At 35.4% G+C, this 26,350-nt stretch overlaps 2 protein-coding genes across 3 annotated transcripts in view; both read left to right on the top strand.

The window, feature by feature from the left end:
* LOC120770695 overlaps positions 1 to 22,959 on the top strand; it is a 207,615-nt gene extending 184,656 nt beyond the window's left edge. Inside the window, exons 2-4 of the mRNA XM_040098278.1 lie at positions 9,350 to 9,441; positions 22,602 to 22,853; positions 22,911 to 22,959. Coding sequence (XP_039954212.1) covers positions 9,395 to 9,441; positions 22,602 to 22,853; positions 22,911 to 22,959 — 348 coding nt within the window. The 5' untranslated portion in view covers positions 9,350 to 9,394. The remainder of the gene's footprint in view (positions 1 to 9,349; positions 9,442 to 22,601; positions 22,854 to 22,910) is intronic.
* On the top strand, positions 22,946 to 24,516 carry LOC120772207 (piggyBac transposable element-derived protein 3-like). Of its 2 annotated transcripts, XM_040100674.1 has the most exons (3): positions 22,946 to 23,066; positions 23,133 to 23,766; positions 23,844 to 24,516. In XM_040100674.1, the coding sequence occupies exons 1-3, from the start codon at positions 22,964 to 22,966 to the stop codon at positions 24,367 to 24,369; spliced, it is 1,263 nt and encodes a 420-aa protein (XP_039956608.1). In that variant the 5' UTR covers positions 22,946 to 22,963; the 3' UTR covers positions 24,370 to 24,516. The 2 variants fall into 2 exon arrangements, with proteins under 2 accessions (XP_039956608.1, XP_039956607.1); XM_040100673.1 differs by having other exon boundaries at positions 22,946 to 23,766.
* The last annotated feature ends 1,834 nt before the right edge of the window (positions 24,517 to 26,350 follow it).

The raw sequence follows: 26,350 nt of genomic DNA, 5'->3' as shown, positions 1-26,350 counted from the left end.
CTCGATATCGTTATGATTCTTCCTGATGTCGATGTCAATACTAACGAAGAGGAAGGTGATGAAGATTACATAAATGAAATAAACTTGCCTGGCGACGTTGCTGGATGCGTTGAAGTATTCAATAACAGCATAAACTTTGACAGCGAAGATGAAATACCGCTTGCCCAGCAACAAAGAATGGGTGCTGAAATACGTTCTGTAAGCCCTATTTGGAACAACGAAGCATGCAACTTGACAATGGATTCGACTACTATATATATAGAAAATAAGATGAAAATGAAAATGGATTTGGATGGTAGAAGTCCCGTTGAGGTATTTGAGACACTGTTTGATAAAGATGTTGTACAACTGATCATAGAAAAAACTCATTTGTAGGCTTCTCAAAAAAATTCGCATAAATTTATATTCGACGAAGATGATCTAAAAGTCTTTTTAAGCATTTTATTTTACTCTGGTTACCATTCAATGCCAAGAGAATCTATGTACTGGCAATTGGATGAAGACACGTTATCACCTCTTGTAAGCAATAACATTTCTAAAAAAAGATTTTTGGAAATAAAACGCCACATTCATTTCACAAACAATAATGAAATTGACAAGTCTGATAAAATGGCAAAAACTCGCCCACTGTCGAATCTATTATGCGAAAAGTTTCAAAGGTGGGGTTTTATGCACGAAAAGCTTTCAATTGACGAGGCAATGGTAAAATATTTTGGCCATCATTCAGCGAAACAATTCATCAAAGGAAAGCCCGTAAGATTCGGATTTAAAAATTGGATGCTCACAAGTAGCTGTGGGTACTTGTACCAATTTGATACTTACTGTGGTGCTAAAAATGTTGATAGTGATACAAGACATCTTCCCCTTGGATCTCGAGTTGTGTTCGATCTAATAAAAACCATAAATAACCCAAACGATCATATTATCTATTTTGACAATTTTTTCACAAGTCACGTATGTTGCTTGAGAAAAACTTCAAAGCCGTAGGAACAACGAGAGAAAATAGAACTAAAAAATGTCCTTTGAATCCAAAAAAATATTTCCAAAAACAAGCAAGAGGATATTTCGAGATCAAATACGACCACAATAATAAAATATTGTTTGTCAAGTGGAATGACAATAACGTCGTAACTATGGGAACTAATTTTGATACGGTTGAACCGTTGAAATACGTAAAGCGTTGGTCAAAACTGGAACAAAAAAAGATAAGTATACCTCAGCCAAATTTACTTTCAAATTACAACCACGGTATGGGCGGTGTTGATCTACATGATCAGGCCGTAAATGTATACAAAATTGGGATTAGAGACAAAAAATGGTGGTGGCCGCTGCTTACTTCGATGATGTGCTCCACAATGGTAAACGCTTGGAAGCTGTACAAAGACATGAATAATAGTACCAAAGATTTGTTTGAGTTTCAACGTGACATTACGCGATACTACCTACGACACTACACATTGAAAAGATATTCTAAGCGCGCGTTAGCTCCAAGTGTTTCTACAGCTGGAGGAGCACATTTTCCAAAGAGAATCCTCAAGCCTCTTAGATGCAGAGCCTGCCATACACGAATCAGGTGGATTTGCGAGCTATGTGGTACTGCTTTGTGCGTGGAACGCGACCGTTTTAAAATAGCCCACTCATAAATATTTTATACACTTTTGACCATTGTACTCGTGTGGGTATAGCAAAATTTTCGTATATGTCAGAAAAATTTTTTTTGTTCATCTCTGCGATGGTATAAATCAATAAAAAAACTGAAAATTTTAAATAAACTTATTTTTTGACTCCTTGGTTGTAAATGGGTTAATCCAGCTTTAGCATGTAGGAATTTCGAAATAATTTTAATAACAATTCGGCATAAATTTCAGCAAACCACTAATTGGCAGTAAAATAAGGGCAAAAATAACTACAACAAAAAAACAATGGTAGTATTTTAGTTAAAAAGCTTAATGGTGGTGTTAGATTAGATAAAAGTCTTTTAGATTGGAAAACTTGATGAAATCGAGAAGAAAATTTAACATCGGTTGAAGCTATAATACCCACCACAAATACAACATATCCCCTACACTAATTTTATTTTTATCAATCAGCTTCTACTTGTATGACAGGTATGTCTATGCTATTCTTCTTTATGTTTTCATCCATTCGGACGACATAACCTAGTCAACATTGCCGCATATATCGTACAGCTAATCGTTCCATCAATTGCTGTACCTGCCGTGGCAAATGATCATTAATCTTCAGCAAAACCTTTCTCTTGAACATTCCTAGGGCCGACTCATCAGGTGATGTCATTGTCCTTGCCTCCGTTCTTTATAGTAGGACGGTAAGGATGGGGGACTTGGGAAAAAGGCGTGTTAAAAGTTTCAGATCGATGAATTTTAATATATTTTATAAAGTATCTATCATTTATTTGCAAACTTCGTGACAACTTTAATATACCTCGTTCATAGTATAAATATACTTTAAACACAAAAATAAGGAATAATCTATGGGAATTGGAAATACTTTAGTTTAAAATATAAAAAAACACTTGGCAAACTCCATTATATATTTATCATTATTTGCTCTTTGGTTATAGAGGAAGTATTGTTCTAAGTTTTCATAAAAACTTAATGTATGCATATTGTATTTAGGAATATCACTGCTGCAGCCCCCTCTTATCGTAGATATTTTGTATGTGCCAAAATGAAGACCTCAATAAGCGCTAGGAGACCTTCAGAATAACACGCATCTTCTTACTTTAGTTAGAGATTAGTACTCGTACAAACTAAGAATCATAGAAAATTTCCGCTCTCTACAGTCAAAGTTTCATAGAGTTTATGTAGATATATTTCTGAAATTTCCGATTCCTCTGTATGTAATGCGGCTGTTCCGGTTGATTTTTTTCTTCCTAAACATGCGAAGAAAACTCAACTATGAAAGGATGCAATGGGGATGCAGCTAGGTGGTCTATACTAGAAAATATTCTATTTTGGGTCCATTAACATTTTAGTCGAAAATTTTTGCCTTTACTGTGGCGTCCAAATATTTTTACAGACACCCTGCTCATGTAATGCCATTCCAAAATAAAATTGATAAATTTCTCCATATATACAATTCATAGAATCTGCAGAATCCAATTAGATTTCAGAAAGAATGTTATGTTGCAGGTAGTCATTCATTCATAATTCTTTTCACATATGGATCGTGTAAACACTTTTCGTTTTAGCATCGCAATCGAAGTTTCACTCAGTCCCAGAACACTTCACTCTTAGAAGAAACTGTCTATCATCATTATAAAAATGTAAAAACGGTATCAAATTGATTGAAAATCTTCTGGCATCTTCACTCGCTGGAACTAGTGTAGGGCAATGTTTTTATTTTGAGGCCAACAGTCGAAGAACTGGCATATCCGGCATTTCAAAAGCGTGGCAGCTGCTCATGTTCCACAGCCCACTTTTCGCTAAAATTTCCACTATATGGAGTTTCATGTAATAATTTGCACATTTTTAGGCGCATTGACAGTAATGCCGAGCAACAGCCGTTACTGGTTAAAAAATTATGTTCTAAAACTAAGTGCTGTCAAGCAATTTTTCAAAAGAAAATAACATACGCAGATACATGCGCCCTAATACCATGTTCAGACCGAAAATTTAAAAGATTAGATTATTTTTAAGCATTTCATAACCCAACAGTGTTCTCACTGACGTTAGAAAGATCAAAAAACAGCTGTTATTGTCATTCAAGAATTCACATCGCTTAATATTTATCAAAAGAAAAGATTGTCATATAGTATTTTGAAATAAAAAGACGGCTTTTTTTTTAATATTTTCCATATAATAGAAATAATGGATCCATTTTTTCATTCGTTAAGTCGATTTTCAGATGAAATTAGATTCATTGCTTTAAAAAAAAATTGTTTGTTTACATTTTTTTCCCTTTGTAGTGTCTAAATCAGCTGTGATAATGTAACAGATTTCCAGTGCTGACAAGTAGATTGCGCAAAATCAGAGTCGCACAGAGAGATTTAGCGTGGATCAGTTTCAAATCATTTCAATGAAGTGATTTGGAACTGTCATTTTTGTATGGCGAAATCTTGATAAATTTTTAAGATTAGTGGGATAATCCATACAACAGCCGAAATCGTGTCATTAAGTGTCGGTCTGAATATGGTATAACTGTACCAAGTTATTATTTATGCTTTCGACATATTGTTGAGTTTACTTGGTTGACTTGACTTGACTTTACTCGACTCGTAGCTAGAATTTTTCTGCAACTTTTTTTTGTATTTCACTTTGCGCTTGTTATTCTTGTTGTACTTGTTTTGTTTTGCTATTTCCCGGCAAGTAAAAGCCTGATAACAAACTTTTACACAGCAAATAATTTGCATATTTTCGGGCGGATATAACTTGAAGTGATTGCTGCTGCATGCCTTCATCACTTACCGCTCTAAGTATTGTATTAACAAAACTATCAAGACACAGTTTAAAATCTTTGCTAATATATTCGATATATTATTTTCTTGTAATGTGTAAGAGTTTTTCCTTTTATTTTTTATGTGCTTTTTTTGTCTTCACTTCTTGATGACCGTTTAGATTTTCCTTGAGTTGCTCTTAAAGAACTCGGAATTAATATGAATTATATTTTTTGGGCAGTGGCAAATATTTTAATTTATATAAATTATTTTTCCATTTTTAAGACTTTGCAAAAAACACAAAAACGGAGGCAAATATTCAATATAATCTTAAAAGAAGTCTGAATTATATTCCATAAAGGTTACAACATTTTCGTATGAAGGAGTGGGCTAAATTTACCTCGATCTAGTTTTCTGATGACAAACTGCTATTATTCTAATATCCTGCATATTTTCTGGTCTATATAGCTTTAATTTCCTAACGGTAGAAGAGTACACAATCACTCAAGCTCTACCAGATGCTCAATAGTTAAATAGGCAGCCAAGGTCCTTATAGACCCTGTTGTCTTGTTCGTTACTCACAGCAGCCAAATTTGCCAAAAAGAAGTCTGACTGGAGTCCAGTAAAATTTTTATATGACATTATATGTTCATTTATTAAGTCTTTGGAATTTTCCGAATTATGGTTTCCTAGAAAATTTTGGACAGTGTTCACAAAACAATTCTTTTTTCCTGATCATTCAATTTCTTATCAAAAAGATTATACTTTATCAATTTCCGTGTGAATCTAAAAATATTCACTCTTCAATTTTTGCCTTGCTTATTTGTCATTTCGAAGGAAAATTTTTAATTTCTGATCGATTTTGAAACTTCGGCACTACGTAGGGTGGGTCGGTTGACCGAAGACAAGTTTGGATAGTGAGTAGTGTGTTTATACTTGGTTTTAATGCCTTTGGTTCAGTTTAAATCATTGGTAAATCAAATGACATACATATGTCTAGGTTCTTGTTTAGCCCAATCATGCAGCAGTCCTACACTACAAAATAGTCTAAATAGCACTATTCAGCTAATGACGTGAAATTACGATGCTGAGATTTGAAAGTTAATTCTCCACTTACATAAAAAATTATCGGGGTCAGTGGAACACTTTGGTGGGATGTTTATAATGTACATATATAAGTTAGTCGAATGCAATAGTCGTAAAGATTTAGTTAAAGAATACCGAAATTAAAATACCGATTATGAGGTCAGAAATGAATAAGTAGCTGTCACAAAACACTGGGCGTGATTAAAACAATATTATTATATATTGTTAATGAGGATACACCAACATAACTACAAGTCATCACAAAATCTGTGTGACAAAAACAGTGTCGACCAGTGTAGTTTGTCATTTGAAACATTCGCAGTAGTAAAATTTATAATATTTCCACATTAATCCACATTAAAGACCTTTCCGCCTACTATCTTGTACGAATTCAACTCGATAACTTAGCAACTGCATTAACAATTTTTTAATTAGAGAGTGCAAAAATAGCGAGTAGGGAAATGATGAATATAACACTGCTTTTCTGTACTGAAAAGAGCTTTGTTGTAAATTTATTCAAAATGGAATGCCAAAAATAGTATTTGCGAAGTCGAAATAATTCTAATATTTATATTATAATAAAAATGGTAGAGACGTTCATTTACTACCGGTTACGCCACCCTTAATGTGTTCAATATCTGATGGGAAGATTATGCTGGTTAATTTTGAAGCTGATTTCTTTACGACCTGGTTCTAGGTTTATTTTGTCTTATTTCGCAACTATTACTATCTGACATAACCTCACATTTCTCTGACGGTTTTTTCCTATCGGCCATTAATAAAAGTTCCTAAGAGAAAACTGTGTGAGTGCACGATAAATACACACAAAGTAAAAATGATGTAAAAATTAAGTGACAAAACAGTTGACGAGCAGGCAAATATGAAGAATCTGATATATTATTTTTGTTGTAAGAGAAAAGCGATATAAGATGTAAAAGAAACTTGGAAAAATATAAGAACAAAGTCGCATATAGAGGAATAAGCGCTTGAAAGCAAGCAATAGCGGCGGATAGGAAAATGTAGGTAATATGTATATGCTTGGGCGTGTGTGTGTATGTGTGAATACGCAATGATATTGTTGCCAAAATGTATTTGCGTATGCAAAAAAATTTAGCAGCTAACAAAAATAAGAGCGCACAGACGCACATACACACGCATGCACAACACAACTGCACAGCAATGGCAACTGTAATACCAAAGGCAACTAACAGCAATGAAATGCGCACAATAATAGAAACAAATGAAAGCACGTGTACGATTAAAAAAATAGATAGCACAAAATAAGCAAAAACAACCAAAGAGTAGATAAAATCGTAAAATAACAAGAGAAAACTAAACAATTAATTCAACAACCGAGGTTTTCTGTTACCGTTAATACCAGCGGCACGGCGTGCGAAATCGGTGTTTTTAGCTGCTGTGAGTCAATGGTCGTGTGTGCGAAGGGATTTACAATACATACACACAGAGCACCGTGTGCTCTTCAAAATGCAAAATTCATTACACATGTGACTGCGCCTTTTTTGCTTGCAACTTCGAACAAGTGTGTAAATATGTATATAGGTTAGGGTGGACTTTTGGTATGGAACAGATTTTGAGTAGATTTTTCAAACCCTAAAACCTTAGTAAATAAGGAACAAGAGAAAATAAAATATATATTTGTGCATCCATTCGAGAGAGGTGTAGGGTGTGTTAAGTACTTGCTTAAATAACAAAAATAGCCTTACCTTCCTTAATTGGAATTAAATTTTATACCAATTTCTTTATTATAATAATTTTGGTTACTATATACATGGAAGATATTTGTTGAAAATAATATATATATTTTCGATCTCAAATTATAAATCTAAACTTTCGATCTTCTGCTACACACCATATCCACCTGCACTTGAGCCTGAAATCCAAATATTTTATCGTTCCCTATAAGGTAACAACTGCCTCTCTTGGACTAACGAATTCGTGTTCAGATTTCTTAAGTACCACCATAATGCAGGTGTTTGCATATTTGCCGTTGCTCTTGTCACTTGTGACATTCTACATTTTCAATGTATGTGGCAGCGAAGTGAACACTTGACATTTAAATGTTAAATGCCACAATGTAATATAAATTTTAAAATTTCCAAGATGACAGCACACAAGGGGTGCTGTAAAAAACAATAACAACAGCCAGCAACAATTGAATGATGAGGATAGGCACAGTGTTTGTAAGCTGTTCTGTGCATGTGTGAAAGATGCTTTTGTATTGTGGATTTACAAAAATGTTAATGTTCCTTCAATAGAAAAATGTAAATTAAATCAATAAATTGCATAAAATAGTGGTAAGCTTTTGGTGTTTAATTTGGAAGTGTTTTGAAATTATACTCATGAAGAGATGTTTTTGAGTTAACACACAAGCTTAAAAATAGAAACTAGTAGCTCAATATTAACCACAAAGATTTTTTGTCGTTTAGACAACCTTTTATAAAAATTATAACTTCTTAGATCTTAAGGGAGGGGTTAGGGTTTCAAGGTAAAAAATCTTTTTTTGCGAATTTATTTCTTAAATATGGATTGAGTAATTTTATTCGGACTGTTTGTAAAATATTGAGTACGCTTTTGACAATATACCTACTTTTTTAACGAAAAAACACAGAAAATTCAAATTTAAGGGGGGATATTTATTATCATTCCAAAGAACATTCTGTGGTATTTATTTTTGAGATGTTTTACTTCAAGGCTTGAATCAAAATGGAATTGTCCACATATACTTTAGACTTTACATATCCTCACAGGAAAGTCTAACGGTGTGATATCACACGATGTTGGTGGCCAATTATTTGCTCACCGAAGAGTTCTCTCAATAATTCCATTGATTGATGCAATGTGTGGGAAGTGGCGTCGTCTTGTTGAAACCAAATGTCGCCAAGATTACGAGCTTCAATTTCAAACATCAAATAGTCGGTTATTATGATGCGATAGCGCTCGCCATTGACGGCTAGGTTCTCACCGGCATCATTTTTGAATAAATATGGATCGATGGGCATCATCGTTCCACAAACCACACTAAACCGTTGATTCTTCTGGCTGAAATAAAAAAGTACCTCTACTTCGATCACCCGTTATAAAGGAATCTTATTTTTTATTATGAGTAAGGATCTAAATCACTTATGAATCTAACTCGAATTATTCGTTGTGATCTTAAAATAGAATAGCTTTGAATCTGCTAAATACGAACATTTCCAACGACAGTCGGTTGTACAGCGTTCTGGCGCAATTTTTGTCTTTTATTGGGCAAATTACTGTCAATTTTGCATTATTTTTTTTTAATTTTTTAAAGGTCATTTTGTGTCTCTGCAATGGCAGAACTAATTTTATTAAATATTTTTAATCGACTGATACTTAGAGAATCAGAAAAAGTGGCTTCTACTCTTTTAACATTCGTTAATAAAGTTTATAAAACTCGCTCGCATTTTCCCGCATGAATTTCAACTGACGTTTGACACCATTTTTATGATATACCACTGCGAGGAATTATTTCTGCACTCTCTAACAAAGAGTTGTCCATGAAAAAGAGTTGACTCAAAAATTCTCATAAATATGTTTAAAGCCAACGTATTCAAATATTTTATCTAACAGCGTTCCAATCGGCACTTGGTATGTGTTGGACTCAATAATGTATAATTCTCAAGTATCCCCATAACCGTTTCAGAAGGCAAACACTTTTAACGCATTATTTTCCAAAAAAAAATATAAAAAAAAAACAACAAATCACTTTTTTTAAAATAATGTTTCACTTTATTTTAATTAAACACTCTTCAGTTTTATTTTTTTGTCAGCCTAGAAGTATGCATATAATTAATGGCTTTGTATTTTATATTTTTCTCTTTGCAGGTAATTAACACATAATTTCGGTCATAAATAATACGAGTTGATACAATGAGTGCACATTTTTTTCATTTATTCTTCTTCTTGCGTGCGATTAAGTAAGTTTCATAGCTGTTCTAAAATAATTTATTAATTTGGAGATTAAGTCCGTTCATAAAATTTCTCAATAAATATGAGACTAACACAAAAAGAAGTATAGCGATGCGAAAACGCTTTTTGCGAATAAGAAAAGGTAAAATAAAGGTATTAGAATGCAGAGGCTTTCAGGTTGCAATTATTGAACACAACCCATACATTTTAAGGAAAAAATATTTACTAATCATCAGAGTCAGTTTCGTTTGCTGTACATCGATACAGGGGTACAAGGAAGAATAACAGTGTATTTGACACTATATGACAGATCTGGCTTTTCTGAAAGCTCAGAAGATAAGAACCTGAAATATACTTAATTATCCTCAAGCGGGGCTTTTTTGAATATTGAAAGTAGGGAAGAAATAATCCACTTTTTACATACATACGTACATACCTCCCTTTCTAAGATAATCGTAAGGAAACCCGAATCTTCCGCTCTGTCAGATTGTGTAAACATTTATGCTGATATTATGTCGACATAAACATGCTTACACTCATACATTCCATATAACCACTCGTGCTTGTAATTGAGTTGGTGTTTCGCATTAATTAAAAATAAACCTAAATTTTTACAATCCATGTTCTTCCCACTTGAGTAGATATTGGAGTTGTTGCTGCCTTTGCTACGCTTCAGTGCAAGCTAACAAACATTAGGTAAACTAAACAACATTACTCTGCTGCTTAGCAAGACTGCTTTGTCACTTAACTTTGCCAGTTGTGCTAAAACTTTCTGTTTGTTTTTGGCAGCAAAGATATTTGAAAAGCAAAGAGAAAATTTTCTGATCAAGATTCTTGTGTAAATAGACACACACATGCAGGAATGAAAGAAAAGTCTTGTTTGTTTTGTGTGGAAGCACAAGGCAGCATTTGGTTACAGAAGCAAAAGGCTTTCAAATTCGTAAAACCTGCAAATTGTTGAAAGAATTGTGACAACAACAAAGTTTGAGAGTAGGCGGTTTAAAAGAACTCAATCTACTTACTTATAAGATAATATTCTCCTAAGATTACACCTTAGCTCTTCTTAAGTAGGTAATTGGAAGGTGCTCTGTGGTAAAATTCACCCGATCACGTAAATATTTCTCAAAATAGAGAGACTTAAAAAAGAAGTAACGAATTTAGGGGGGTGCCTCAAGACTATAAATAAATTTTGAGAAAATTTAAATAATTTTTGGTTAAATATTTTTATACATTTAATTATAGTCGTAAATGGAGTTCCCACATTTCAAAAAAAAACTCCTTATATAATCCAAAAATTAAAAAAAAAAATAAAATTTGTAATTAGGTTAGGCCAGCTATCATGCCATACATAGACCTATTGGTCCTTAGTAAATCAGATAGAGGTTCAGTTTATTTTGAGGTGAAGTTTTCGTCAGACAGAACGAACCTTAAGAGCGACTTGATAATTACGCGTATTCCGTCCAGTTCTTTGAACTCCAAAGCTCCTAAGTACTTGAGGCGAGTTCGAGATAGTGCTGAACGAAGGCATAAGAGATGTTCCAGTGATTATCTCTTGTCAACTCGCCGGGTTGCATGTGATGCCAACTTTTAATTAAGTAAATTATGATATTAAAAAATAATTATTAACAAAATATCACGTTATGACGTTGTCATACGATATAAAAAATGAATATGAAATCGCCTAAAGTATCATAAATAATTATATAATTATACTCTGGGTAAGTTTTCCTTAATTTTTAGTTGACTATTTTGTTGAGTTGCCACCTGATTGAGAAATAATTTGATAACTGATATTAAATCGAAAGCAATATAATATTTTGCCATCTTGCGTCTTGCCGTCGTTCACTACCAGACCATTTGCTTCGATTCCCTATGCAGTCTGTAAAAGGCAGAACCAACGGCGCTGATGTTGAGGCCAATGATATCAATATCATCGGCATACGCCAGCAGATGTACACTCCTTTAGAAGATTGTATCTTCTCGATTAAGCTCTGCGGCTCGAATTATTTTTTCCAGTAGTAGACTGAAGATAGGGAGTCGGTTTGTCTAAAATCTCTTTTGGTATCGAACGGCTCGGAGAGGTCCTTCCCGCTTTTTGGTATTGGTCAACGTCAGTTTACACAGCCGTACTAGTTTTGCGGGCGTACCAAATTCAGACATCGCGGCATAAAGGCATCTCCTTTTCGTGCTGTCAAAAGCAGCTTTGAAATCGACGAAGAGGTCGATTCTCCTTTCACGGGGCTTTTCCAAGATTTGGCGCATGGTGAATATCTGGTCCGTTATTGATTTTCCAAGCTGAAAGCCACACTGATAACGTCCAATTAGTTTTTTGACGTTAGGCTTTAGTTATATAATCTAAGTATGTGGCTATTGTATATAAGTATGTTTACTTTGTTTTAAGTTTGGGCTCTTTAAACTTATTTGCGTTAATTGTAAATAATTATATAATATTTTAAAGTTTGCGATTTTAAAAGGTTTGCTGCTTGAAAATTACTTATAAAAGATGCTTTTCTTTGAAATTTGGTTATAGGAAAGTGATAAAACGAATATAATTTATTGTTATATCAAAGGATTCAATTTATGCTTTGAAACCTATTGCAAGTGATTATCGCGGCTGGTTCTAGTAAGCCGAGAGGCTAATTTACGATCACTTTTTGCTGCAATTGGTGACGTATGTATGTTAACAATTTGCCGAATATTCTCTTCGAAGGCGTCAAAAAGCTCAGGTTTGTTCGGCAGGCCAGTCAGTAGACAAGCGACTTCACATAACCCCACAAAGAATAGTCCAGCTGTATTAAATCGCACAATCTTGGAGGCCACATCGCACATGGGACAATGCGCTCATCAAAAGCTTCCTTCATGTGGTGGATGGGCACAGGTCGAACAATTATTTTGGTAATAAAGTTCGACCGGAGTAAGTGTTCTTATAAGGAAATGGCGAACCAATTTAGGTATAAATCAAGAAACAGCTTACAAATGACCAACTTCAAAAAAGCTATTGCGTCATTGAAAACCACACGTCTAAAAAACACCCGTCATATTGAAAATGGGAGTATATTGACAAAATGTGCACTGAGACTTACTAACGGAAGACAAGCTCTAGAATTATAAAGTCTACTTTTGCATTGGGATAGTTGTTGTATTCTAAAAATGGTTCTTCATAGTATATCCCTGAAAATTGACAGCTGAAAATATAGGAACTGGTATATAACTATGACTATTTAAAAAAGTTATTGAATGTCTTCAGAAAGATTCTAAAAGCCCCATTATCTTTTTTTCCGTATACCTATCTTATCAGACTTTCAAAAATCAATGATATTTCTCGTAACCTATAAAATATAGAATGTTTGAGGAGATTGAGGCGAAGAATATACAAACACCATTTAAGTATTTCTCGAAGTATTTGATGAAAGCTCCACATATTTTATATTTTAGTCTAACATAAACAAAGGTGGTTATTATTCTAATGAAAATTAAGCAACCTAAGAACTTTAATACAAAGCTTACAGAGTAGAATAATAAATATCTAATCTTCTGCTTCGGCTTCTGTGCATAGTATTGAATTACTTTCTTTGAATTATTTAAACTTAAAGCCCATACAATTTATTTTGCAAATATGCAAAGATAAACAAATACATACATTTATAATACAAGTCCTTACAACAGGATAATGAATTTAATGCTATTTAATGAGAAATATGTTGCACTGGAATACTAGAGCTTCACACACATACCAACGCAGACAAGCGATGCTGACAAATCTTAATAAGCATTAAATATTTTCCCTTTACCACATTTGCAAAGCGTAAACAAATTACAAAACACACACATTCTCATTAATATATTTAAGTGTTTACACATCCATATAAGTATATGTGAAAGCACACTTAATACAAGCAAGCAATAAAACTCACAAAGCAAGAAAATAGCTAAAGCTCTGCCACTGACATGGTAAACACATAATTTTCTTAAATACTTTATAACTTCAGCATTAGTGTTGTAAGACAGACAACAACAATGCGGACAAACAAAAGGTCTCGCGAATGTCTATAGCAGCCATTTACGATGGCGACATTAACCAAGTTCAGAGTTAAGCTCAGTAAAACGTACTATTAATTAAATTTTTTATTGTTATGGTGCACAGCTGGAAATCTGTGGCTGCTAATTTACATCATTTAATGATTTAGTGAGCCAATAAGTAAGTGAGGCATGAGATTAGTGTAACATTGTCTACCTAGAAGCAAGAGAGCGTGTTAACAGGATCTGAAAGTTGTAAAATGCAGAGCAAGAATTTATAAACTAATTATTTTATAACAGTCCTTTGTTCCACTTTTTTATATTTCCTCGGTGTAGGCGCTGTAATGCGAATTATGGCGCGAACAAAAAACATTTACCATAATCCATAACTACAAGGTGCGTTCCAGGACTTTTTGAATCTGGTGGCGCCATCATATGGGCGTTACAAACTGCTTTCTTTATCGACTGTCCAGTGAGAACTTCATGACATTTCATTGATTGGAAGTGAAGTTATTGCGTTTTAAGTGTCAGTATGTTTGAATTATGGTTGCGAAAATGAGCTTCGAACAAAGAGCCAATATTGAATTGTGTTTTAAAATTGGTAAAACTTTTACCGAAACGTTTCAGTTGCTAAAACAAGTTTATGGCGATGATTCCCTATCCCGTAGCAGAGTGCACGAGTGGTTTCAACGTTTTTAAAGTAGTCGTGAGGACATAAATGGCGATCAACATGTGAGCCAATCAAAATCCGTGATCACCGGAAATTCCATCAAAACTGTACCAGAATTCATCAAAAATCAGCCGAAATCATCATTCTAATTCATGGAAATAGAATTGAACATCTCCAAAACAATTGTCTGCACAAATTGACGGACGGCCAAAAATTGCTCAGAATCCAAGATTCGAAGGAAGATTATTTGACCAAAAATCACATTTTAACCATTAACCACCCCCGTATTCACCCGACCGTGCGACTTCTTCCTTTTCTAAAAAAAACATTTTCCCATGAAAAGAAAGCGTTATGCAGACGTAGGGGCCATTCAAAAGGCTTGCCCGGCATACTGGCGGCCATACCGACCAACGAGCTGAAACACTCGTTCGACATGCTTTTGGACCGTGCAAAAAGCTGTATTGAAGCAGAAAGAGACTATTTTGAATAAAATAAATTGATTTTGCCGAAAAAACAATTTTTTCTGTGTTTGTTTTTTTTTTTGAAGTCCTATTTACTTTGGAACGCATCTTATATAATATCTTATGCCCTAAAATAAGGCTGCCAAATTGCTTCAAATATTGTATTCGTACCCTAAAACATAATTGATGAAAAATTTTAAATAATGATATCTCGTCAAATGAAACAATTTTTTCAAGATCTTCATTTTATTCGTTCAGTTTATATGGCCTCTAAGCTGTCCGATATCGGCGATTCCGACAAATGAGCAGACGGACATGGCTAAATCGACAAAGTTCTTAACGCTGAATTATGTATATATATATATATATTGTGTTAATCAAAACATTAAAAAAAACATAATAAAATAACAAATAAACAATAAAATAAACAAAAAAACATGAGCACAGCGCAGCCCCACCAACAAGGCCGTAGGCATTCTTACCAAACGTTCCGGTACAATGTACTAACTGCCAAGAATATGGGCATACCAAAACATATTGCACTCTACGCAGTCTTTGTGTGGTATGTGGTGATTTACATCCCACTTCTAAATGCACCCTTACGAAGGACGTCATAAAAAATGCAGCAATTGTGGAGGAAATCACACTGCTAACTCAGGGGTTGTCCTGTATATAAAGATTTAAATGTTAGAAACACCCCGTAATGAAATTCTAGCAACCTCAGAAAAAATTTCAAATCCTATTACTTCTAACAATAATAATATGCAAGGAAACTATGCAAATGTGGTGAAAGGCAACACTGTTCAAATGCAACTGCCACAAAATCCTCCAAATGGAGGTATTGAAACTATGATTATAAATCTTACACAGTGTATGACACAATTTATGTCTATAATACAAAATATGATCCAAGATTTAATAAAATTACAAAATCAAATGCTGCAAAATTTATTAAGTAAAAAATGAGCTTACTAAATATCTGTATATGGAATGCTAACACCGTTGTAACATCAATATAAATTAAAGATTATTAGATTTCTGTCTGAAAAAATATAGATGTAATGCTTATACTACCAGAAACTCATCTATGAAATAGAAATAATTTCAATATACCGAGATTTAGACTCTATGTTACAAATCATCCGGATGGAAAAGCGCATGATGGCACGGCAGTGTCGATTAGAAGTCGTTTATGCTCTAGAATCTCATGCCACACCACAGTTACAAGCTCCAACAATATCACCAAAAAATCGTGGTTGTGTCTTAAACCTTACGGCTATATTCTGTCCCCCTCGTTTTAAAATTAGCGATAGCGAATTTAAAGACTTTTTTGGAACACTAGGTCAAAGCCTAAGTTTAGGTGGAGATTACTACGCAAAACACACGAAAGGACGAAAACTGTACTACACTATTATAAATAAGCATAATAAGCTGGATATAATATCTCCTGATAAGCCGACATTCTGGCCCAGTGATAGAAAAAAAATACCAGACTTAATAGATTTGCTGTAGTCAAAAATATAGATAAACCGCTTATGACAGCTGATACATGTACAGACTTATCATTTGATCATTCTCCTGTACTAATAAAGTTATACGAACAGCCCATTTTTTTGAGCCAAAGCTCTATATTACATATAACTAACTGGTTGAAGTATAGAAAATATATCAGCAGCCACATCAATATTAATTGCAAAATAAATACAGGAAGAGACATTGATGAAAGTATAAGAGAATTTAACGATGTAATTACTAATGCAGCTGTATTGGCAACACCAAAAAGAAACAATAATTCAGTTGGTTTTAGAAAGATCACCAATAATACCACTTAGCTAGACGTGAATGACAGTTAAATCGCTCCTCTTCAACTCTGCTTCAACAGAAATCTGTTGCACGAAAGTTAAAAAAATGCACTTAAACGCGAGTAAGAACGCAAGACTGAAAATTATATAATGAAACTGTGTCCAAATTCTAGCAAGCAAAACTCCTTTTGGAAAGCGCAAAAGTCTTTCAAGCCACAAGTAGATTCCAACATGCCTCTAAGACAGTTGAATGGTAACTGGGCACGTAGTGATGAGGATAAGACATATTGCTTTGCAAATCACCTAGGAAAGGTATTTCAACCCAATTGCCCAAAGAACAACTTTAAGTTGCCAACCTTGCCCATTACCGCTAACGAGTCGCTTGTGTCTATTAAGACTTCTACTTTTGAAGTTACCAGAATCATGAAAAAGTTAAGTCCGAAAAAGGCATTAGGACACCAAAAATGATAATTGAGATACCAAATATTGCTATAAAATTGCTCTCCTTGTTCTTTAATGCAATTTTTTGTTTCGGATGGCACAGCTTTAGTGAGCCGTAACAAATGCCACATAATAGCATCAAGAATATTAGCCGAGCACTTAAGGTCTGTCGAAGAATGGTATGTGAGGTACCTTAATGAATCTCAGAGAAGATTTTATTGGTATCTGACATCTTAATAATAATAGTAGTAACAATAATAGAGAAAATTGGGTCGATGCTGCCACACCCCCATATATGTACTTCATATGTGACTCCGCACATAGAAACCCGGCTAGTGTGTCAAAATGTCGATTATCGGTTTTCAACGAGCGACAGCCAAAACAATGAGCATTCGATTACCATGACAACACTCAGACGGCTTCACTGCTAATATAGTAACGAACAAGGAGGAAGAGGGGGAGAGAACACGTGCTTCATATCTTTCAACGCCTCTCGTGAAAAATCCTGTTTTGACACACTAGCCGGGTTTCTATGTGCGGGGTCACATATATACGTACGTATGTTGGCCAGATTATGAGTTATTTATAAATGTATGTATATACTGTAAATATATAATTGCTTAGATTCCGATTCCTGGTTTATGTTTTGCAGCTTAATGTATTTCCATGGCATTGATTCTTGCAAGCTGCAAGATTAAAGAGTAAACGGTTGTAACCGAACTTAGCTCTGCCTTACTTGTTGTAATGTCTTTCGTTATTTTGATCGCATTTTCAGTAAGGACGATTTAGACCATTTATTAGCTGTAGGAAGTGTGAAGTTTTTAAAACTGCGTAGAGTTTTGACCTTACCATTAGCCAAAAGTTTTTTTTTGTTTTCTCCTGTTTTATCTTGTAAAAGCTTCAGGAATAATCCAGACTTGATTTTATAATTGCATAACTCCAGTTCCTCCATGTTTTGTTTAAGTTTTTGCTTAAATGGATCCACTAAATGAGAATGCGATGAGAGTTTTTCTTCGAATACTTTAAGAAATTTAACACAATATCTTTATGCGTTAAGTCGCTGGACCTATACGTCATTAGCATTGAACCAAAGACGTTTTCTTTAAGCCTTTTCATTGAACATCAATCCCCTTACTGGCAAATTTCTCTCAAGCAAGAACAACTAATAAAGAAGTTTTTCTATAAATCTCTCCTGATTTTAAAGGTTGCCATATTCGCGGTCCATTGCATGTGTTATTTTCCTACATATTTTCAACAGTTTCTCTCTTATTTTTGATAGAGCGCATTGCTGACATAGCTGCACTATATTTAATAACTTCGCTAGTTACACAAGTTCTCTTTTGCAAGTTTTCTACTATGTGTGCTTTTTTTTAAATTGCAGAGGTTAAGGTTTTTCTGAACTTATCTCGATTGATTTACCAAGCCGTAGACATTAAGCGTTGTTCAAATTAGATGATGTTCACGTTACTGCGAGTGCGCTATAACACAATTGAAAGAATATGTTTTTTTTGTTGTATAAGCGAGTTGCAAAAGTACGTTCAACTCAATAAAATTTCTAAAAGTCAAAATTTAAATTAACTAAATCATGAAAATATACAAGAAAATAAATTTACCGACACATTTCTGAATAAAAATATAATTTTAAAGCATGAGAAGGTTTTGCTTTATTGAACCCTGTAAACTACAGATTCTTGATTTAATATCTTATTTTAATAGGTTCATAAATTTAAAAGGGCTATTATGTACCAGTATTTTCAATCGTTGTCATATTCTAAGCCAATTGATTTCCATAAGGCACAGGTTCCCTTGTATCCCCCCGAGGAATTATATTCATATATGTATATCGGTTAGTTTGTTTTCAAAGCCTTAGAAAGTGTTATTTTGCGGTTTTTTTTTAGAGTGATTGCACACCACCGCTAATGATGGTTAGTTAGAGTCGGCCAGTAGTACTAAGTATAGATAGTTCGAACACTTTCGATTTCCGATTCTAAATTTCTTATAATGGTTGCCCTTCGGCAGGTAATGACCCTTCTATAAACGAATTTTTGCAATGAAAAAGGCTACTCAAAAATTCAGTAGCCTTACAAACTGCTGTTAAACTTGTGCGCCCTTAATTTGTCAACATAATAAGAAGAATAATTATTAATCGTACAGGAGGAATAAAACCATATGTATATTTTACATGTACCATATACTAGTTAGTTATTTCTAATGCATTGAAAATATTATTATGCGCTCGTAACAACTCTTTGTATCACCAGGACTACAAGACTAGTTTAATTTCGAGTGACTGTCGGTCAGACTGTCCGTAAGTATGTTCAAGTGATAACTTGGACTTATATTGATATTGATGAAACTTGATACACATGCTCCTTGGCACCCAAAAGAGGGGTAGATCGACTTAATTGTCACGCTCACAAAATGCAATTAAGCGAAAACTTCTAAAGTGCTATAACTAAACTTCAAATCCAGCTATAAATCTGGAATTTTGTGCAATGAATTACATTAGAGAAGGACATCTATATTTATTCTTTTCAAACGCGTGTAATTGCGACCCCAAATAGGTTTAATGTACACATCTCTCGAGCCGCATAAGTTAACTCAAAAAACTCTTTCTGGCACCTCATTTCACAGTGTCAAATGGTTGAAATCGTATTTTAAACTCGTCCACTCGTCATATAAGAGTTACTAAAAGTGTGACAGTTCTTTGAATAATTGTGACAGAGATATTAAATTTTTCACCCCAAATTTGATACAAAAAGGGCAAAGTCTACGATACGAAGCAGAACCAAGACTAGACAATGGACGTGCAATTGCCCAACTATTGGTAAAAACCGATATCCCAGGATCTGATTGACTAATTTCAACTGAATTTGGTAGATGCTATTATCCCTATATTTCAAAACTACGGTGGCGGAATAGAAGCACAAGCACCCCCATAAAAAATTATAAATTTCATTTGATATTTTCTGGTTCCAATATACGAATTAAGCGCCAATAAATATATCGGGTATATTGGATACCTTATGGTTTGATGCATAAAATGAGTGAAATCGTTCAAGGAAATACCCCAGCTGTGTTCAAACGATAGTGAGACTTTCTAATTTAAATTTCACGGGAAAACCCCATAGTCGAAATTATTCTTTTCTGGGTTGGTATGACTGTCAACGACATCTGTGCTAAATGTCGCATTAAAATGATTATTAGGGTTTATTATATGTATGCTTGCCTTTCTGAAGTACATAAAGGGCATACGGTGATATACATATGTATACAATGAGTGAAATGATTCAATAAAAAAGTTCAATTAAATTTTGCGAGCGGAATAAAATTGCTGGTGCCGAAATGTTCAGAATTTTGGAAAATGCTTTCAGTTATAATTGTTTGTCGGGAGCAAGTGTTTTTGGTTGGTTCAAATTATTCAAAGAGGGTCGAGAATGCGTTGACGACGAACCACTTCCAGGACGACCATTAACATCAATTATCAATACGCCAATAAAATAAAGGAATTGGTAAATCGACTATTAACAGTCACAGATCTTAGTGGCTTTAATGGAATATCGAAAGGATCAGTTAAAACCATTTTGAAAGATGTAGCGAAGCTTTTTGCTGCCCCTGCTTCTGATAACTTGCTGAGGTATACTCGCCGTGTCCAGGGTTCGTTACAATAAATTTGTAAACATTGGGGCTCTTCTACGAATCGTAATTTATTTTGTTTTACCTTATAATTTTACTTAACGTTACAAATATTGTCTCCCGCGTTGTAATGTCGTCGCCCGAAGAAAGTGCTGCCAGGGTAACGGTTCAGTGTGGTCCGCTCCTGGGTGCTAGACGACTTGCTGCTCTGTACCATGACGACCACGCTCGGCTACGACCACGGTGTCCTGCGGCGTGAGTTATTTTCTCTACCCTATTTGTACAGATCTATGAGTTTAGGACTAAAAGAGAGTTTAGGAGAAGAGAAGAGAGAATCGCGAAGCAGCTATTTTTAGAGAGAATCACAAAGCGGCTATTTTTTCGGTTTTTCTTGATTCATTCGAGTGTGAACATTGATACTAAACAGAAGAAATTAAAACAGCACTGCATTTTGGATTATTTGAACGAAGGCAGAGACACCTACACCAATATCGAGATCAGCATATTGGTAACTCGTGCGCTGACGCTCTCGTTCTACGACGACCACGCTCGGCTATGCCGGCGCTCCTGTATGCTTCGATGACGATGTCCTGGCGTACACGTTGACGTTTCTCTACTACGACGACTACGCTGGTGATGTCCTGTTTAACCACTTTAGCCGCGTAAAGATACCGGACCACGGAAAACTGCGTTAGCGACCGCATTGTTAAAGGTTGAGTTGGGCAGAGGATCAACTCACTATCAGGCTCACCCTTAACAGACGGCATTCACAATTCAGGGTACCAAGACTAGCTAGAGGATAAGCTCACTGCGTAGTCCGATGCTGAACGTGTGTACGCTGTCACAATCCCGTGCTGACTGACTGATCATTGAGTGGTTACAAAATCACCAAACTTTTTTGAATAACAGCCTCGCGTTAACCCCGTGAAACAATGATTTCTGACTACCAGGAATGAAATGAATTATTACTGGTGATGTGTCTTGGATCTATGCTTACTACCTAGTAACAGACCATCAGTAGGCCCAATAAAGGTTATGTCGACAGTTTCCTTTGATTATCGAGGAGTGGGGCACTCCGAATTTCATCATACCGGCCAAACTGTAAATAAGTTATACTAAGTATTAAAGTTTTATGAGTCGTTTACGTGAAGTTATTCGTAAAAAGAGGCCGGTACTATGGGCCAACAACTCTTGGTGCTTGCATTACGATAATGCACCGTCGCATACTACACTGATTCTTGGTTAATTTTTCACCAAATTTTCAACCAATATAGTGCCGCAACCACCGGCGTTCGTCTGATGCCGTGCGACTTCTATCTATGCAGCAAACTGAAACGACCGCTCCAGGGAAACCGTTTTGAGCCAATTGAAGATATTAAACGTGAATTGCTACGTGCATTGAAGGCTATTCCGGAAATTAACTTTAACAACCGTTTCGAGTGTTAGAACAAACGTTGACGTAAGTGTAATGGAGCCAAAGGGGATTACTTTGAGGGGGACGAAATAGATTTTGAATAATAAATTAAGAATTTTAAAATTATGAACAAAGTCTTACTATTTCTTGCTCGTAGTAGTATGTACGCTCAGTACGCGAAATAACCTACGCGTACCATATCGTAACGCAAAATGTCATGTTACATTTTCATAAATAACTTGAAAGCTACACTACAAAACTACAAACCGTTTTCTTATGCGAAAAATTTGCAGCTTTCCAGAATTGTGAAATTTGAATTATTGGGAGTTCAATTTGAGTAATTATCGTATCTGAGAATAAGTTGACGAAAGCAAAGGTGAAAAAATCTCGTTTTTCGATATGGCATGTCGGTAAGTGCTTTTATATAATGCTAATATTTCGACAGACTTTAGAATTAATAATACCAATCGATAGCTAAATAAATAAACCATAAAATGTGAATTCAGTTTGGTCAAAAATAGTTGGTTTTTACTATTTTTTTACATTTTACCTTAGGCGTTACCATATGGTAAACGTGGGTCGCCTAGGGGACAGGTTTTTTATTCGTGTTTCATTTAATTTTTTGTGATTTTCTTTGCATTTTGGATTGCGTACGAAGTATTTTTATGCTTTTATTAAACAAATGTCTGAATATGTTCTTGTTTTTTATATGTTTTATTTTGCTTAGAGGTTTATCGTTGCAACAAATGCTTGATTTTATTGAAGAGCTTGACGAAGCAGGTGATCAAGATGATGTACCAGCTACTATTTATATTGAACCTCCTGTGGATGGCAATATATCTGGTGAAGATGATGCGGAAGACGAATCTGGGGGAATACCAGATAATGTTTGTCCCCCTCAGCTTAAAAGCGAATGTGAAGTTGTAATGGCTAGTGGACGACGTTTACAAAATTTTGATGAAAATGAAATTGGAGGCATGTTTGAAAACAATATCGCTTCATATTTACATAATAATAATTATCTTGGATTCTTTAGCTGCAAATATCGAAGATTTGCCTGTCGTTATTGTGGAAAAAGAATATAAAAGTATGGATTTTAATGGTCAACCTTCAGCATCCAATTGTACATCACCAGACAGAAAGCGGTTACGTAGAGTGACACCAAAATCTTCAAATGTTTCACTGCCACAAAGTAATAAACAAACAACATTTCAATGGATAAAATATGATGCGTCATCTCTTATTCCCATTTTCCCAGATGCTAATTACGAGGATTGTCGTTATTTACTACCGCATCAGCAATTTGAAAAGTTTTTCGATGATGAATTATTGGGACACATTTGCGAACAAAGTGCAATGTATGCGATCGGACAGAATAGACCTAACCCAAACATAATAGTCGGCGAACTTCGAGCATTTATTTGCATATTGGTCATTACGAGATACAATTACCACGCCAATTTCAGAAATTTATGGAGCCAAGATGAAGATATTCGCAACAGCTTAGTGAGTAACACAATGCGTCGAAATAGATTTCAGGAAATTTTGCAAAATCTTCACTTCGAAGACAACTCTAATGCTTCTTCAAAAAACGGCGACGCCAATCCCGATAAAATGTGGAAATTGCGACCATTGACTGATCATTTAAAAGCAAAAATGATTGATCATTTTCATGCCGAACAAAATCTATCCTTTGACGAAAGTATGATTTCCTACTTTGGCAGACACGGATGTAAGCAATTTATCAAGGGCAAACCATTTCGTTTTGGGTATAAAGTTTGGTCCCTTTGCACTCCATCGGGCTATATGGTGAATTCGAAATTTACCAAGGAAAGAATCCTCGTGCAAACGAAGATTTTGAAGCGAAGTTTGGAAAATGTGCTGCTCCTTTGGTCAGTATGGTTGACGATTTCCCTGATTTATTGAAAGTGTTACCGTTTTCGTTTTATTTCGGCAACCTTTTCACTAGTTATCCTTTGTTAGCTTTTCTGAAAAGATGTGGATATAATGCCACGGGAACAATCCGTGAAAACCGCATTCCTGCAAGCTGTCTTCTGATGCACAAAAAAATTTTTAAATCAATGGATAGAGGTTACTCGGAATCAATTGTTATGAAAAGTACTGGTATTCGTTTGGTGAAATGGAAAGATAATAATGTTGTCCGCTTATTGTCTACCACTTTTGGTGAAAATCCTAAGTCAATGGCACAACGTTATTCAAAGCAGAGTAAATCCCGAATAAACGTACCCCGTCCTTGTGCGATCACTGAATATAACAAATATATGTGTGGAGTAGATCGTTTCGATCAAAACTTGGACCAGTACCGCATCGCATACAGGGGGAAAAAGTGGTGGTCTAGCATATTTACCTGGCTGATAGATGCTTCTATTCAAAATGCTTGGCAGCTTCATCGACGCAACTTGAATTTCGACGACAACTGGCCGTATACTATTGCAGACATTATGGTACCAAAGCCAAATCGCTTGGTCCCATGACTTCTCACAGATATGCCCAGGAACTATGTAAGTCGCGTAGAACACACTCTCCGGTACGATCAAACTGGGCACTTTGTAGTGCCATCAAATCGTAGACGTTGTGCGGGTGGAAATTGTAGCGTTAACGGGCGAACAGCATGTGGAAAATGTAACGTTGGTCTTTGCGTCAAGTGTTTTGCAGATTACCATACCAAACCATAACTGTATTGTCATAAAATTTATTTTTTCTTACTTAAAATTTCAATAAAAATGCATAAAACAAGATTTTTCGAAGATTTTATTTCAAAAAGGAAGAGCAAAAAACCTGTACCCTATACGACCCACGGTTACCATATGGCAACGCTGGTTTTTCGCATTTTCCGGAAAAGTTATATAGTGAATCGTAAAACGGACATCAATTTCGTGCTCAAGAGGTCAAAATACACAAGTGTACTTAATTTCAGCAAAATCTGAAAGAAAAAAAGTTCTGGACCAATCACAATAAATGGATAGAGGCTAAATAAAGTATACCAGCAATGATGATATTAAACAGCACACCAATACATAATCGGAACAAGACTGAGATAAGAAGACAACAGATGGCAAAAGCATACAGACACACACATACAAAAGACACACCAAAATGGGAAATAAACTAAAAAAATAAACATAATAACAGCAACGTTCGAATAATAATGATAATAACAATGACCGTGTGTACGAGGCAATAAAAACAACTTTGAGTAGCATTAATGATAACAAGAAGTAAATGTACAAAGCTAAAATGTAATGGAGGACAACCAATTTGAGAAGTCCAACAGCAAGCGAAGGCAGAGACAAGCAGCAGTGCGGTAACCACGCACAATGTAAAAGCACAGCCACAAGGGGGACATTGGATGACGGTTCGGTTATTCAGCGGCAGAAGATGGAGTACGACTGTAAAGCGGAATAACTTAAGACATAACAAGCTAAAGCCACAACAAAAAGCATTTAGCTAGTTATGCATGTATATGTGTGAGCGTGGAAATATGTGGGCAAAAACCGCTAGCTGCAGCAACAACAAAACAAAAGACGTGTTACCAGCATGCTAAAATCTGCTGTTGGATAGGAGCTCGGTGGCAAGTAAAGAATGCCGGCAGCGATAAACTGAACGACAATAGAAATAACAACAACACTACCATTCGTGGCACTGTCAGCGTCAACTAAGCCGCTGGCGAATGTGAGCGATAGGGGGGCGAAGGCGAAGAAATTCGAAAGAAATGCAGCAAAACAAAGTGAGAAATACCAGTCGGACAACAACAAAGCGCCGGAAGGGAGAATCGGCAAGCAGACAGGCGACTGATGTGACACGCAGAAATAAGAATACATACATAGATACGTGCATAAGTATGTAGATAGCCGACAGCCGATTTGGGAGTAGTAGCAGCCAGCAAGCGGCATTGTGCCCCGAAGAAGTCGCTGCTCTTCAGCGAACGCCGTGGTTGAGCGTCTGTGGCATTGCTGCTGGCAACAGTGGCAGCGTGGTAATAAATCTGTTTAATTTATCAAAGTTTCTCTGTATTGTGACAGTGTGACTGCCGGCCGGGGTTCGGGCAGGCAGTCAGTCAGCAGGTGGAATACGCCGAGCGCGTGTTTGACAAGATGTTCGTTTGGGTGGTGTAAGCTTAAAGAATAAATTGCCAGAATTACAGGCACACAAGACGCCTGCATGCATAATTATATCAATACATAGTATAAAACAAAGTCACTCTTTCTGTCCCTTTGTATGCTTAAATTTTTAAAACTACGCAACGGTTTTTGATGCTTTTTTTTTAGTAGATAGAGTAATTGAAGAAGAAAGTTTATGTGTGTAATAACCATTTAATAGTGGAGAAATACAGTTATTTTTGAGGTTTTGCAATATATATAACAGATATAAAAATTGCGAGACGTAGCGTTTGCGGCGGTACAGGGCGGCCGCGGCGGCGGAAGCGTGCCTATAAATAGCGCGTCGGAGGACACG

The sequence above is a fragment of the Bactrocera tryoni genome, chromosome 3 (genome assembly GCF_016617805.1).
Source record: "Bactrocera tryoni isolate S06 chromosome 3, CSIRO_BtryS06_freeze2, whole genome shotgun sequence".
NCBI classification, from domain to species: domain Eukaryota; kingdom Metazoa; phylum Arthropoda; class Insecta; order Diptera; family Tephritidae; genus Bactrocera; species Bactrocera tryoni.
This window is presented reverse-complemented; position numbering and strand designations above follow the sequence as displayed.

Bases quoted from the DNA above. Each gene is read 5' to 3' on its own strand.
- LOC120772207 (XM_040100673.1), top strand. From the start codon at position 22,964: ATGGATTTTAATGGTCAACCTTCAGCATCCAATTGTACATCACCAGAC. The intron at 23,767-23,843 runs GTCAGTATGGTT...CCTTTTCACTAG, and splicing joins GAAAATGTGCTGCTCCTTTG to TTATCCTTTGTTAGCTTTTC.